Raw genomic sequence first — 15,303 nt, 5'->3', positions numbered from 1 at the left:
TGAATGCATATTTGCGTGCGAACTCAGCCTAGTGAGGTAACCGGTTTTTGTCTGTCTCCCAAGATATAAAGATGACATGACTGGTTCCTGCCCAACAATGACTTTGCCCGTACATGAAGTGACCAAATACTGATCTGAAAATTAAAATTAATTTTAACTTTGCCCACGGAGCATCTTTGTTAAATTCTTATTATGTATTAAAATCTCACATTTCCAAAGTTTCCACAAGTGTTTATATAATAATTTAACAAAACCAAAACAGCCTGTTTTAGTATGTCCTCATCAGGACGAAAACAAAGTGTATATAAGGGATGGGGTACAAAGAGAGGAACCTTACACAGCAGCACATTTTACATTTTATTAGAAAAACTTTTATCCACTAGAAAAACACGTTTAAAGACTTTCTTCTCATTCATCCAGTTCTACGTTGAACTGTTGACATGTGGAGAGTAATCATACAGAGATTGAGCTGTTAAATTTTATGCTGTTTAATGTGAGATTTCGGACTATGAAAAACAAATGCAAGATGATCAACAAAATATTTTTTGATAAATGCCACCTGTGAAGATAGTTTCAACCTCTGATCCTGTGGCACGTCACAACTCAAGCTATTTATTAAAAAGAAACACATAACCCCTCTTCCAGGGGGGTCACGGTTTCCAGAAACACCATAACTTTTCACCTGAAGAAGTTAATTTTTAGTCCTTTCCTGTCCTCCTTATCCTTCTCCACCCTCCCCGTCCCTCGCTTCCACAGGTTATTCGGTGAGGTAGAAGTGCATTTTGTCATTAACATTCTTGCGCTCTGGATTCAGGCGCTTCAGGATCTGTGCGAGCACGTTGACAGTCTGCTCACTGCTCAAACCTGTGCGCTTGGTCTGGAACTTCTTCAGCAGGTCTTTGGTGGTCATCGGTTTACGGATCAGGTAGCGCCGGACCGCTTCCTCTGTCAGCTGCACATCACTGTGGGGAAGATGAATAGGAAAGAACACAACCTTTACCCTGTTCACAAACACCCAGGCAAACCATTTGTTTTTAACCTTCCATTAAATGACTATCTGTATTTTGTTGTCAACTGTGACACATTTTGCAGTTTCACATAAATAATAGAAGAAATACATAGCTTAATATTTCTAAGAGACATAAAGAAACAAAGTACCTGGAGCTGGGGGTGGATTTTCCTGATGGAGGTTGAGGTGTGCTCTTCCCAGAGGGAACAGGGCTCTGACTGCTGGTCTCCATCTTCAGCCTTTTGGCAGCTGGTGAGTCAGTAGCAGGACCCTGAGTCTGTCTCTTACCTGTGGGAAAGAGAAATTTAGGTTTTAGTTGCTGGCCGCTTTTGAGGGCGTAACATGAAAAGCATCCGTCTCAGGTCTTGTTTATTTCTAATTTTGGATGGCTGAGTGCCTTTGTGGTGTATGAGCAGACACCTTGCTCTAGCTTGCTGGCAGCAGCACGGAGTGTATTGGAGGTGGAGGCAGAGTCGATGGATGGTGTCCCAGGGCGACTGCCAGTCCTGGAGCTTCCTGCAGAGCCACGTCCACCTCCACGTTTAGGAGGAGTGCGCTTCTTCTGCGGGGGTGGGGGGGTGACAGAGAGATGTTTGGTTAGAACACATAGGAAAACCCCATCAACACAAATAAATACAGAACACCAATCACACACTCATCACCTAAATAAATTAGCAGCTAAAAGTCAAAAATGAGATCTCTGCTGGTGTACAGAATTAGCACGGTGATATGATCATTCACTTGAGCTGAAAACTAAGCATCATGTCACTAATCATCTTTTTACTAGTGATCAAGTAGAAAATGACAACACAAAAACAAATTAAAGCAAATGCATATTCTGAGCGAGAGTAGCCTATAAAATATACTAATATCCATTTATTCAGCCACACACCATGAACAAAGCAGAGGCCGTCTCTCCCTCGATGTCACTGTCGTCTGAGCTGTCCGATTCTCCGCTGCTGTCTGTGGCACACAAATCAAGAAAACTCAAATCAAGCAGAAAGCAGCATCATTTAACACTCATCGTGTTTACCAGGACCTCTCTCAAACGTGTATCTAATCAAGTCTGTCTCCGCCTGTCTCCATGAGGACTGTACCTTTTTTCTTCTTCTTTTCCATTTGGACCGGGGTTTTCTTTCCTTCCTCCTCTTCCTCCTCCTCTTTTGCCTCCTCGTCATTCTGTTTCTCCTCCTCACTCTCTTCCTCGCTTTCAGATGCCTCATCAATCCCTAGGAAAGACAAACATTTGGAAACAAAACCTAAATACCAATAACAATGCCTGCAGACAGGACACACTCATACACCCCTGAGATTATGGCCACTAACATGAAATGCCTACCTATCAAATTATTACTGGCCCTGCGATCATGCTCTATGTTTTATTATATTATACATGCATAAAATCATCACTGTCTTCTTTTCTATATTTAATAATTAATGGATACATGTTAATAGACATTTGATAAATGATCAGCCACAGATGGTCTAACCTTTAGGGAGGTCCTCTCCTTTGCTGGGCTTTCCCTTTTCTGGCTCTTCATCTGAGCTGTGTTTAGAAAACAAAGTTAAATTATATCATGACCACTCAAATGAGAAAGACATAAAAAAAAACATTTAGTCCAGTGTCACAATGCAACAGATCTAACCTGCTTTCATCTGACATGTAATCCACCTCTAGGCCCTCGTAGTCACCGTCATCACTGTCTTCCAAGGCCTCGCTCTCATTGCTCTTTCGCTTCTTCTTCTTTGCTTTGCCTTTCCCGGTGTCCTTCTTCGCTTTTGTCTTGCTCTCTCCATCTGCCCAAATAAATAAATAAAATCACATGCTGAGACAGGAAAGGAAGATGTGCACTGGTGTGGCAGAATAAACAGAATACTGAATGCTCGTGGCTGTCTTCAGTCTCATACCGTTTCTTGCTCCTTACCTTCCCCCATACTGCTGTCGCTGTCATCGCTGCTCATCTCTAGTTCATCTTCCAGGTCGTGAATGCGCAGGTCGCCCCCTCTAGCGCCACCCCCCTTCTTTTTCTTCTTTCCCGATTTCTCTCCCTCATCCTCCTCATCCTCACCACGCTCCTGCTCCCGGAGTCGCCTCTGAAGCATGATGCTGAAGTGATTCACCACCTTGTTCCTCCTGTAAAAAGACGGGACCGACTTGATACCTACTTTTTGACACGCCTACACCAGTGGGGTAAACTCTTCCTCTACAAACAGCCACCCCTCCTTCATCTTCCCCTCTCCCACCTGCCCCACTCCTCCTCAGCCTCCTCAGCAGTGAGAGTTCGGTGCTTGGCCTGCGGTGTAAAGTTGTACCAGCCATGGACAGGGAAGGCCTCAAAAGCTCCATCCGGACACTGTGTAAAGATGTAGTAGGATGCATTCTCTGTAACACCGCCTTTCTTTAGACCTTTGAACCTGACACAGACATGTACACAGACAGAGGGAGAGAGTGGCTGTATAGCAAAACAGTAGGGATCCCCCATCAGGCCTGCAAATACAGACTCTGAGATATTTGACAAAAGACTACTTCCTTTAACACAAGTGAAATGACTTAAAAAGTACACAGCACACATTCAGCCACAGGACTTTTAAAACTTTTATGTCTCCTGCGTAAAAAACTCTTCAAATTCCAAGTAGCTGAGTGAGAGATTTTTGTAAACGATAACTCGTATAAAAACAAATCAGTTTTAAGTTACATCATAAGCGTAAGTGTGTGTGTTCCTTCTTATGTGATTAGAATAAATCACAGAGTAATTAAGTGTCTCACCTCTTGCCAGCCTTGCCATTGACCTTGAGAATCCAGGGCTGGTCCTCCGCTTTGAACTCACGTGTCACAATACCAAACTTTTTCCGCCGTGCTTCCTCTCGTTGTTTTTTGCCAAACTCACTACCAGCCGCACCTTCCGGCGTCTCTTCCTCCCCGTATATCCGCCGAGCACTCATGTCTCTTTCCATACGAGCCTGGAAAAGGGAGAGGGAAGGGTGTGTTAAGAAATGACTTCATATTTTTTTAGGGTAATCACACAGCTTGTCAATTTTCTCTCAATATTGACACTGCACCCTACATATTGGCAGCTCAAACTATCTGTTATGTGTAGACATGCTAATATGAAGCACACCTGTGTCCATGTTGAACAGCTGACTCTGTCTCCTGCATTGAAAGCCATGATGTTGTACTTCTTGCTGGTGTTTCTATGGGACAGACAAACAGAAAAACAAACAAAAGTCAGTACCTGCCTGCTCGTTCCTACTGAGGGTCAAGGGCATAACGAAGCTGCCAAATCACTAGCAGATAAACACCTACTTTCATACCTACACCTGTAGTATAAACAGTTAATCCTGCAGACACCACACATAAGTTAAGGCTGGACTGTTAAGTATTTTTGTAATTTAAATAGCTGCACAACACAAATAAGTGTCTCTGAAAGCCTTGTTTTATCATCACTACCTTCAGCAAACCCACATTAGCACACAAGTACATGACAACTGTGCACAGAAACTAAGAAATGTAATCTTTATAGCTTTTGTTTTTAAAATTCTATTATACAACAAACACACATGACATGGCTTGTCCCGGCACTTGTCTGTGGATATTTGCACGTCAGTCAATGTTACTCACTTGGGGACACGCACAATGTATTCTGTGGTTGAGGAACTGCTGCTCCCCTGTAAAACAAACAGATCCAGAGAATTTCTTTTAGAGGACTTCATCTTTCCCCATCTGTAATGTACTGTGAAGGATCCGCAGTAGTAAACAGACCATAGTCTCACAGGACTGTGACTCTGATGGGCTGAGGTAAACAGTAATAATAATTATAAATAATTCTATCTACAAATGTGAAAGCACTTAAACAGTTACTATATACTTTGATAACAGAAATTAAAGTTAGGTTTCTGTCGTTGAGAGTAAAGTCAAAATTTACCAGTGAAGTCATGGTTAGTCGTCTGTCTCTGGATTCACTCACCACACCAACGGCTGCCTCAAGCTAGTCTGATGAACTATTAAAATAAACAAGAGCTCATTAATCAGTATCTGTGTATTTATCATTTGTAGCTACACACAGTGGATGTCGGTGTAACTGGGAGTTACACTGAGCGAGCTGACAACTCACATTACGAACTTAATCCATTTTTAGCAGCACATTATGTAACAACGATTCTCTTTTATGAGGCTCATTGACACTGAAATAACAACACACCCAAATCAATAAATAAACGCAACATCAGATTTAATAACGTCTTTGTGCTACAATGCTTTTATTTTTTTTAGCACCTGATGCTAAAAGACACAATGGCTACACGTTTAGCTGCAGTTAACGGCCAGTACTAACCGTTGCCAGGAAAACCCAGCTTTAAAGTCACGATACATTTATGTGAAATGAAGGAACAAGAAAAAAAATATGGGCTTTACAAACCTTCATAGATCTAAACCATTAAAACATTCAACAAACGTATTTGATTTACCGGTGCGCGTACTCCCACTGTGGTTCCTCCGATAGTTTAAATAGTCGACAGGAAACTTCGACGAGAAAGATTGGTTCCCAGCAGCCTACTCCGTCCCCCCTTTTTCGTTCAGCTCATGGTGGCGGGGGTTGTTCCTGCTTTCCAGCCAGCTTTACTATGCCCGCCGGAAAAGGCCAAAATGTGACCACTACAGAAATTAATTTGCTAATTTCACAAACAGCCTAAATAGCAACGAGTAACAAGACCTTTTTTTTTTTTTTTTTTTTGAGAAGCTCCTCTCCAGTAATGGTGGTAAAAGAGAGATAACTCAACAAAATATGGTTGACATTAAAAAATGCTAGGGATAGGTAAGAAGAAGGTAAATTAAATCGTCACATCTATGCTGCAGTTATTATACCGATGTGGCTTTTGTTCGTGATAATCATATTCAGCTGTAAATACTGACATTTACGGTTATACTGACGCAACTGTACAGCAATTTAAGTGGTGTTGCAGTTCCTCCTCGTGACCACAGGAGGGCAGCAAATATTACCCATTCTGCCTATTTTATAAAACAACCTGGCGTCAAGGTAGACACAATGACATATAGTGAGACTTTCTGAGTGACTTCAAGCAAACAAACATAAAAGAAAGGAAGAAAAAAATCTGTTCTGTCCTGAACTTTATTATTGTGATGTATAAGACTACAAAAAACAAACAAACAAAAAAAACAAACTGCATGATGATTTGCTACAAGAAGTGAGGAGATGCCTGTCAATAATTTTCCACTGATATGAGCTTGTTAACACAAAACATAATAGCTGCTGGTGCTGCCTTAAAAACAATAGTGTTTTTCTTATCTAATTTTTATTTGCATGGATTTGTAAGTTATTTACACGCAACTTTCGAGGCACTACTGATTTACAGTTCTACGAGACAAACTGACATGACTGTTGAAGCACGCACTGTCTCCTGCAGTGTTTCACAATTTCTATTCATGCAAGTAAAACAGATTGGTGTGTGTGATTCCACAAAGCACACATTTTTTATGTTATATTTTTAAAACCAAAACTCAGCACCTTAACTTAGATGCTGTGACACATTTGTAACTGCTCAGCCCATGCAAAAACACATTTACATTCACTGAGAAATATTTAAGCCTCACACTATCTTCTTTGCACAACACTTTCAACTTTTTATGTGTATGATTTGGTTTCAGTTTTAAGCTACAATGAAACTTTCTCCTTTATCCTGTCTAAAGAGAGTTTGTTATCATAAAAAATGTCTTTATGTAATTCCAGCTATAGCAGCAAATAATAATATATGCACAGAAATATCCAAAACAAAGAAAATAAAAAGTTAAATGAGACAGAATCAGAAAGCTAATTCTTAATTGTAGTTATACACAACACCTATTGGCTGACAAGTTAATGCTCACAGTGGTTGAGACTTTTGATAACACGTTATAAAAAGAAATAAGTATACGTGGAGTTACACAAATACATTGCAGTGTGGCCCCTCCCCATGTCTTGACATGAACTGTGTTATACTTACAGCTTTACCACCACAAGTGAGTCAATTTGCATGGTTTTTTGCATTGGTACCAAACCTAGTAAAACAGCTTTTGGATGCTGTGCAAATTTCTAAAATGTATTTACAGGTAGCTTTTAAAGTGATGGTTTGTGTTTGACAGAGTGGGACCTGTCACAATGAGGTGCTGTGCCTTTTCACTTCTCTTGGGTGAGTTAATTTTTTCTTTACAGTGGTAAGAAAAAGTATGTGAACCATTTGGAACTACCTGGTTCTACCTGCATTACTTCATGCAGAGAAGCAGGTGGTCATAAAATGTGATCTGATCTTCATCTAAGGAAAGACAGACAGGATGTTACAAACAATTATAATCTTTTGTGTCTTTATTGAACACAACCATTAAACATTCACAGTGCTGGTGGAGAAAAGTAAGTGAACCCTTGGATTTAATAACCAGTCGACCTCAAGCAACCAATAGCCTAAAACAGTGTCTTCCAGTGCAGCTGCAGATCAGACCTGCACAACATTCAGGAGAATGTTCAAACAGTTCTTCCTTACAGAACTACTCCAGCTCATCCATGGTCTTGGGATGTTTGGGGTGAACATCTCTCTGAGCTCATTCCCTGTTGGGTTAAGTCAGTTGTTTGAAGTCACTCTGTAGTAGTTTTACTTCAGTGTTTAGGGTGATTGTCCTGCGGCATCACCCAGCTTCTGCTGAGGTGCAGCTGGTGGACAGCTGCTCTGACATTTTCATGGGTAACATCTTGATAAAGTTGGGAACTAAGTTTCCCAAGTCCTCTGAACTTGCTATTTTGATATCTATCTGTATTGAGACCTGCACTCAGAGTGACACCCAATTAGGATACAAGTACTTTTTGATTCTTTAACCAAATGTATAGAATTTTGTGTTGGTACTGTGTTGTTACTGTACTGTATTATACTTTTATAACCAAAAACTTGCTGACTGAAATGAGTACTTGGAGCCACAAACTATTGTTACCATGTACGGGATGTTGTAACAAATGTGTTATAATTTATTTTGTTATTATTATTAGCTTTTACATTTGTAAACATTTGTGTTCTTGTCATAAGCGCCAGTTCAGCAGCAAGCTAATTTCTGTAATAGTCTTGTGGATAAATCTCATACATTCTTCATTTAATCCTTTGTTTTAGATTGTGTGAGAATATTTTTCAAGAGGGCATTAAAATTAGAAATCAGGTTGCTGTGTAAATGCAATGTATGTGTCACACTGAAATATTTTTTCCTATATATTCTCAGAGACAATTACTCTTCTTTGTGCTTCATAGGTTCACTCTTCGTCCTTGGCCATTGTGATTTTCCTGCTGGTATGGATGATGTTAAATTGTAAACAGGAGATACAGATTCTGGATATAGGTGAAATTACAGTCATTTCTTTGTGTGTATGTTCATTATTACTAACAGTCAGTACATTTTGCTGTTCCATGTAGGTTCTTGTGATGGATACACAAACATAACTGAACCATGGCGCAATATATTATTTGCCTCGACATCCTACCCCGGCTACGGAAAGGGTGATGGACATCTTCTTGCAAAATGGTGGCGCTTTACAGGGATTGGTGGAGACAGAGTCATTTCAAGCTGCCACGCTACCGCCACTGGTGGTGCCCGGTTTCCTATTAATGTTCCATTTGGATATCCAACAACTGAATCTGCAACAGCAGTGGGATCTGCCTATGGTTCTATTGGATACTGCAATTATTTCAGCTTAACAATAACTGTGGTCCTCTGTCCTGGAGGATTCTACATATACAAACCATCATCTCACCCACATCCCTATTTGGGTTATGTAACCTGTAAGTAATGACTACTCTTTTGATTTGTATTGACATGTTCCATCCAATAACGTGCTGCTGCTAACTGCAGTCTAGGAGGCCTATCTTTATCTTTTCACCATGAATACTGTTTGTGTGTTTGTTTCTCTCGCTCTCTGTGTGTGTGTGTGTGTGTGTGTGTGTTATATCTGTTTAGATCACTATGTGTGTAACCCAGACTCCTGTGGACCACTTGCTCAGTGTTCATCCTCTGATGGAGGCTGTACATGTGTTCCTGGGTATGAAATCCCTCAAACACACCTACCCACACCAGATTCCTATGGTTGTATTGGTAAGTAAATTTTTCTTTAATCCCAATGTAATTTATAATGATTCATCCTATCTCTTCCCACCTTAAACTCCTGTCTGTAACATCTCTTGGCAGACATAGATGAGTGTCAGAAGACTTCAGGAATTTGTGGTTCTTACTCCACTTGTACCAACACCAATGGATCACACCTCTGTACATGTCTGAATGGATTTAAAGCTACAGATTCAGAATTACCACCTGAAAAGTCCAACCCATGCATAGGTACTATTTTGTCTCACTGTCAATCTCAAGTTAAAGTACCTGTTCAGCTGTAGTGGCATAATTGTGTGATACAAGTTGAGACCTCAGATGATTTTTTTCTCTTTATAGATATTGATGAATGTCTTGACAACATCTGTGGAGATGATGGGACCTGCCTCAATAACCCAGGAAGTTTTGGGTGTGAGTGCCATAAAGGCTTTGAGCTTGTACCCGATGCAACTCCTCTTTGCCAAGGTGTGTTTCCAGTAATGTTACACATAACTGGATGATGAAGACTAGCTTTTTTTCCTTGCAATTCCAAATGGTACACTTTTATTGAAGAAAATATAAGATAATATATTGCATTTGTGAGTTTGTTTTTTCACCAAGTGTGTTTCTGGAATACTATGCAGTAAAATTATCAGGTAACTTGAATGGAGATCTAACTAATTTTCCAAAGAGATGACTCTCCAATGCATTATGTGAGATGCCCACCTGTTCAGCAGTTAGTGTTACCATGCATCTACAGTAACTCAAAATTTACTGTAGATTTCCTCCACTGAGGTCAGTTAACAACCTCCCACATTCACTGGACAGGCATCCTTATCCTGGAAGAAACACCATTTCCACTGATCATTAATGTTATCTCAGTAATGCATTTTTTTTGCTAAACTTCAGTGCTTTTATTTTGGGGTAAAAGAACATCTTAGCAAAATGCCCCTTTCCCTTTTCCCATGCCAACTATGTTAAATGTTCCTTCTTTAGATGTTGATGAATGTTTCAACTCCACCATCTGTGGCCCTGACTCGATTTGCACCAACACACCTGGAGCTTATACCTGTGCCTGTCAAGTGGGTTACGCACCAACTGAACCAGACGAGGAACCCAGCAACACCAACATTTGTATTGGTATTTGCACTGATGGTTTTCAGATGCAAGAGGTTTTTCAGCATCCAGAAACAGATGGAAAGCTGCTTTATTGTTTCATTGTTTCATTTGTGTATCTTGTATTTGGCAGATGTTGATGAGTGTGTCAAAAATGCCTGTGGTCCTAATGCCAACTGCACAAACTCAATCGGATCTTATCTCTGTACGTGCTTCCCTGGTTATCGGCTAGACAACCCAGACGTGATAGCCAGCGTATCAAACCCATGCACAGGTGTGTGTGCACTATTGACCTCTGTGACTTAAGAAATTCCGATTATATACTTTACTTTTATGTGTTTGTGTTTTCTTTCTTTCCAGACATAGATGAGTGCAGTGAGACACTGGGAATATGTGGCAGACAAACTGTGTGCACTAATGTACCAGGGACCTTCTATTGTTCTTGTCCAGATGGATTCTACCCATCAACTGGAATTGTGTGGACGTTGGGTGTTTCATTTTGCCAAAGTAATATCAAGATACAATTGGTTGCAGTATATACAGTTTACTGTGATTTTCTGATGTGCTGAATAACCTGCACATGCTGACTTTCTACACTGACTCAACAGGTCTTCAGGATATTCTAGATGAGATAAAACCCCCAGAGGTAAATATTATTGGCAAGGTGGCATTGTCAAAGAAACACAAAAGTTAATATAATTTGCTAAAATATTCGTTAGTATACTAAATACTAAAGTTAGTATACTATACACTGCAAACTACATTCAAGCCCATAACATTAAAGATGAGGTGATGCTTTTGTATTTGCTGCAGGGACAGACAAAAGAGAGAGCTTTTCTTAACAACATGGATCAACAACTGAAAAACAATACAGGCATCACATTACCGGCACCGGTAAGTGGAAAACAAAGAGTGGTGGTTTCCCCTCTGGAAACATTTAAAAATACAAGACTGTAACTACTAAAATCATTTAGTTTTAAGTGGTTTCATTAAGATAAGGAGCTCTACACCTTAGCACTTCGTTACATCAATTTCCCGAAGTATGCAGCTAGTTTAACATAAACTGGAAATAAATTCAACTTCAGTTTAAGTTTGGTGCAGGTTATGTGTGGATAACGCTGCAAGTACATTTCCCTGATTCTTTCCTCACCTCTTTCCTGTGCTTTCCCTGCAGACTGTGGCAAACAGCTTCTCGGCATCTATGGTACATGTTGTTCCATAAATTACTATAACTGTACTGTCTTTGGGGGAAGTTTTTTGTGTTTACTTTTTGTTTGCATCATCAGCCAGGTCAGTTATTTATCACAAATATTTTAATTGTTAAAGGAAGTGTCAGGTGTTGGACCCCGTGCCAAGTCAATCACAGTGAGTAGCGAAGGTGACGGCGAGACCGGCAGTGTGATTCTGGGCATCTCAGACCGTTTGGTGTCTGCGATGGTGTATCCAGGTCAGAACAAAACCAAGACAACTGTGAAGAGTTCAACAGTGGGTAAGACATCATCTTACTTTACTGCAGACAGTAACTCTATGTGTACAGGGTGCATATCACATCAAGCTGTTCTGACACTAATCTGTGTGTAAGATTTAAGTCTCGAAACTATCGGACCTGGAACCAGCAATGGAGAGAGCTCTCTTCTCTCAGCTAAAGGCAACACCATGCAAGTCAATCTGGGAGGTCTGGCCAAAAACAACAACGGTAAGGAAAAGCTCATCATGAAAAAGATGATGGATATTACCAAAGTTTACATTTTTTCATACCAGAAATGTTTGGTGAACTACACATTAGATATTGCCATTTTGTTTTCATACCTTTTGCAATGCAGCTGGTTTTCAGTTAATCACCCTACACAGACAGACAAGTGCTGATCATTTCTTCCATGTGGGCATTCTCAGGTTCTGCAGCAGCTGCCTTCATGACATTAAATGGGATGGAGAGTCTTCTTAGTCATCAGTACTTTGAAACAGAAAATCAGACAGAGATGTACTCAGATGTCATCACTGCAATCTTGCCCTCAATGAACAGGACCAACCTCACAGAGCCTGTCAACTTTACCATCTATCACAAGCAGGTGCTGCCCAATTTATCAATTCATACACCTTTTAAGATAAATAGTTTTTTTTTTAAGATAACATGTAGCTTGTGATATTTCAACATATCTAAACATCTTTCTTTCTCTGGTTCCATCAGGCAGTACCTGAATCTGGTTTGGTAACCTGTGTGTACTGGGAGGACAAAACACAGGAGACAGGAATGGGAGAAGGAAGTCAGAAAGGAGAAGAAAAGACTAAGACCATGCGTTGGTCAGTAGAAGGCTGTTGGGTTGCACACACTAATGAAAACTACACAGTGTGCAGCTGCTCTCATCTTTCCACATTTGCTCTCATCCTGCAGATAGGGGAGGTATTACAGATTTGTGTGTTGATGAGTTTTTGCTAATACAGGTTCCCACAGCCAGCATCAGGTTGATTACAGCTTGTGTTTTCCTATGTGTTGTGTCTTTTCAGCCTCCACCAGAGAACTCTTTCCTAGAGTGGTTGAACCGGATGTGTGTGATCGTTGGACTATTCTTCTTTGCACTGGCCATTCTCACCTTCCTGCTGTGTAGCTGGAACCCCAAGATCAACAACACAGCCCGTCTTCACCTCTGTCTCAGCCTCGCCCTGTCTCATCTACTGCTCCTGTGGAATGACAAATATGTTGAACAAAAGGTACAGTAAGATGCAGATTGTTGTGTGTGTTTTCTAATACATGTATCACATGTAGCCCAAGTGATGCTCACCATTCTCTGCTGAAGATGTTTCCAGAAGCAATTTACTGGTACTGGTTACATGTTTCCACAGCTTGCCTGCACTGTCATGGCTGGGCTTCTCCACTTCTTAGTTGTTGCAAGTTTTGTGTGGATGCTGCTGGAGGCCCTGCAGCTCCACCTGCTGGTCCGGAGGCTCTCCAAGGTGCAGGTCATCCAGAGAGATGGTCTCCCCAGGCCACTTCTCTACCTGATTGGCTATGGTGTTCCATTTGTGATTGTGGGTACTTCTGCACTGGTGTATTCAGATGGATATGGTGCTACTGAGGCAGAGGTGTGAGTGTCATGAATAGTGATTGATTCATTTTTTCTTCATGATTAGTGCTTACCCTCTGAATTTAAATTGATTGTTATATGTATGAGTCTGGATAATGATGTGTAATGTGTGAATTACAGTTGCTGGCTGTCACAAAAACGCAACTTCAAATGGGCTTTAACAGGGCCAGTGATTACTGTCCTTGCGGTGAGTCTAGTAGTGTGCTCTAATTTAAACAGTTGCAATGAAGGATAATCGGGGCACATCCAAACTCTTTCTAAATGTGTGTTCTCTCTTAGCTTAACTGGATCCTGTTCTGTGCTACTTTATGGAGTCTGAAACCCACGTTGGCCAACATGAAGAGTGATATCTCTCAGTCCAAAGATACGAGGTGAGTGTGTGTATTCTTAGTTTTTATTCAGTCATTAGCAACAAAGTGCAACGGTCAGAACTGATTTGTTGAAATAAATGCTGTAGGCCATGGGTGCCGAGATTACTGAAATGAAAGCGTGGCAAGAGTAAAAGAGATTCTTAAAACTACATTTCATCCCTTTAATCAGAAAAAAGCTATTTGATTCTAAGTGCAGAGTGACTGAGTAGTTGCCAGCCACTCACTTTGTATTTGTTCTGTTTGCAGATTAATTGTGTTCAAGATTCTGGCCCAGTTTGTCATACTGGGCTGTACCTGGATTCTGGGCCTGTACCAGTCTAATCTTTTCTTCCAGGTCCTTTTTATAATCCTTAACTCCCAGCAGGGCACTTTCCTCTACATCGTCCACTGCCTGCTCAATAAAGAGGTAGACTCTTTATGCAGATCTCTCTGCTTTTGTTAATCTGCTCTCTGACACGTTTTCAGTTGACAGAGCACTACTGCTAACAATGACAGCCATAAAAACAGCCATATTTCTTTGTGGTAGCATTAACACATTTCACTGTATTTTCTAGGTTAGAGAGGAATACATGAAATGGCTGACCTGTTCTTTCAAGACGTCCAGAGAAGGAGGATCCGTGGTGAGTTGTATAAGGAAACAACCAATAGTGTGCTGAACAAACAAAGCAACCCCCAATAATATTAAATAAAGAGAATATAAACACTATGTTTCAACAGAGAGATGCTCCGTCAGTCTCCGAGGACTTGGATAAAGCTGAGGAACAGACACACTAATTGTGATGAAAAAAGAGCGACAAAAGAGAGAAGAAAGACAGAGAAGAGACAAGCAGTCCTTATTCACTTTTTAACCATTAGTCATTAAATATTATTATTTTATTGTTGTTGTTGTGTTTGGGAATGACATATCAATTAAAGAAAAAAAAAATTCTCTATGCATATATAAATATGTATGTGTATATATGTGTGTCTACTTCAGTGATATCTATTATAATTTACTGTGTGTCATCTTCTGGTTTGGCTGATGTTCACTTGGAACAATACAACAGGTTTTCAACAATCAAGACAAAGAGTGCAGTGCAGTGTATACTCACACATGTAAGCTCTGAATAAATAGTCTGGGTCTGCAAAATAAATAGTTTGCATTTAAGATGTTTCTTGCATGACACATACATTGTGTTTTTATGAACTAATTTGTATGTTTCGTGTGTTTTGTCTATTGTTGTATTTTTTGTTTTGAGTCTATAATAAACTTCTGTTGCATCAGAGTTTTCTGGGTTGTTCATTAAAACAGTGAGACAAAGGTACAACACGAGCTCAAGCAAAATGCTTCACCTAAAGCTCAAACTTGTTGAACTTTGACTCTGTACTACATTGAGTGTAATAACAAATCATCATCATCATCATCATCATCATCATCATACCGAGACCAAACTAAAAAACAGGCTGTGGTTGTAAAAGTTGTGAAACTTACATTATTGTAGCAGTCCTACAAATCTTATCAAGTACAAGTATTTTTTTTTATGTTCACTTAATTAAAAAAAAAAAAAGTTCAATTACTGGAAAGTCTCAAACGTTTTTACATGTATCACTTTGCATCAACAACAGACATGTATGAAC

At 40.1% G+C, this 15,303-nt stretch overlaps 2 protein-coding genes across 5 annotated transcripts; one reads left to right on the top strand and one right to left on the bottom strand.

Annotated features, from left to right (window-relative positions):
• Nucleotides 1–344: 344 nt before the first annotated feature.
• gtf2f1 (general transcription factor IIF, polypeptide 1) lies at nt 345–5,557 on the bottom strand. Of its 2 annotated transcripts, none has more exons than XM_041063438.1 (14): nt 5,474–5,557; nt 4,933–5,008; nt 4,629–4,675; nt 4,129–4,201; nt 3,777–3,970; nt 3,254–3,424; nt 2,935–3,143; nt 2,656–2,806; nt 2,500–2,555; nt 2,107–2,238; nt 1,902–1,972; nt 1,430–1,571; nt 1,159–1,297; nt 345–962 (listed from the first exon to the last, which is right to left on the bottom strand). In XM_041063438.1, the coding sequence occupies exons 2-14, from the start codon at nt 4,942–4,944 to the stop codon at nt 758–760; spliced, it is 1,602 nt and encodes a 533-aa protein (XP_040919372.1). In that variant the 5' UTR covers nt 4,945–5,008; nt 5,474–5,557; the 3' UTR covers nt 345–757. The 2 variants fall into 2 exon arrangements, with proteins under 2 accessions (XP_040919372.1, XP_040919373.1); XM_041063439.1 differs by having other exon boundaries at nt 5,425–5,474.
• Nucleotides 5,558–7,148: 1,591 nt separating this feature from the next.
• LOC121198697 (adhesion G protein-coupled receptor E1-like) lies at nt 7,149–14,951 on the top strand. 3 transcript variants are annotated; one of them, XM_041062988.1, is made up of 23 exons: nt 7,149–7,192; nt 8,291–8,329; nt 8,453–8,818; nt 8,994–9,128; nt 9,222–9,368; nt 9,477–9,602; nt 10,113–10,256; nt 10,366–10,506; nt 10,593–10,739; nt 10,841–10,878; nt 11,046–11,126; nt 11,407–11,436; nt 11,559–11,721; nt 11,815–11,928; nt 12,126–12,301; nt 12,421–12,633; nt 12,738–12,941; nt 13,074–13,315; nt 13,436–13,502; nt 13,595–13,686; nt 13,933–14,092; nt 14,241–14,306; nt 14,404–14,951. In XM_041062988.1, exons 1-23 carry the CDS (start codon nt 7,162–7,164, stop codon nt 14,458–14,460), a joined length of 2,979 nt encoding a protein of 992 aa, XP_040918922.1. In that variant the 5' UTR covers nt 7,149–7,161; the 3' UTR covers nt 14,461–14,951. The 3 variants fall into 3 exon arrangements, 2 of the variants coding, with proteins under 2 accessions (XP_040918922.1, XP_040918923.1); XM_041062989.1 differs by having other exon boundaries at nt 14,241–14,310; XR_005896361.1 differs by lacking the exons at nt 14,241–14,306; nt 14,404–14,951 and having other exon boundaries at nt 13,074–13,313; nt 13,933–13,980.
• Nucleotides 14,952–15,303: the final 352 nt, after the last annotated feature.

Source organism: Toxotes jaculatrix, chromosome 18 (genome assembly GCF_017976425.1).
Source record: "Toxotes jaculatrix isolate fToxJac2 chromosome 18, fToxJac2.pri, whole genome shotgun sequence".
Classification (NCBI taxonomy): domain Eukaryota; kingdom Metazoa; phylum Chordata; class Actinopteri; family Toxotidae; genus Toxotes; species Toxotes jaculatrix.
This window is presented reverse-complemented; position numbering and strand designations above follow the sequence as displayed.

Coding starts and splice junctions, on each gene's coding strand:
- gtf2f1 (XM_041063438.1), bottom strand. Junction 3,144..3,253: donor GCTGAGGAGGAGTGGGGCAG/GTGGGAGAGGGG, acceptor GTCTTTTTACAG/GAGGAACAAGGTGGTGAATC. Junction 2,807..2,934: donor CGACAGCAGTATGGGGGAAG/GTAAGGAGCAAG, acceptor TTATTTGGGCAG/ATGGAGAGAGCAAGACAAAA.
- LOC121198697 (XM_041062988.1), top strand. CDS start 7,162: ATGAGGTGCTGTGCCTTTTCACTTCTCTTGG. Junction 10,740..10,840: donor GGGTGTTTCATTTTGCCAAA/GTAATATCAAGA, acceptor CTGACTCAACAG/GTCTTCAGGATATTCTAGAT. Junction 14,307..14,403: donor CCAGAGAAGGAGGATCCGTG/GTGAGTTGTATA, acceptor ATGTTTCAACAG/AGAGATGCTCCGTCAGTCTC.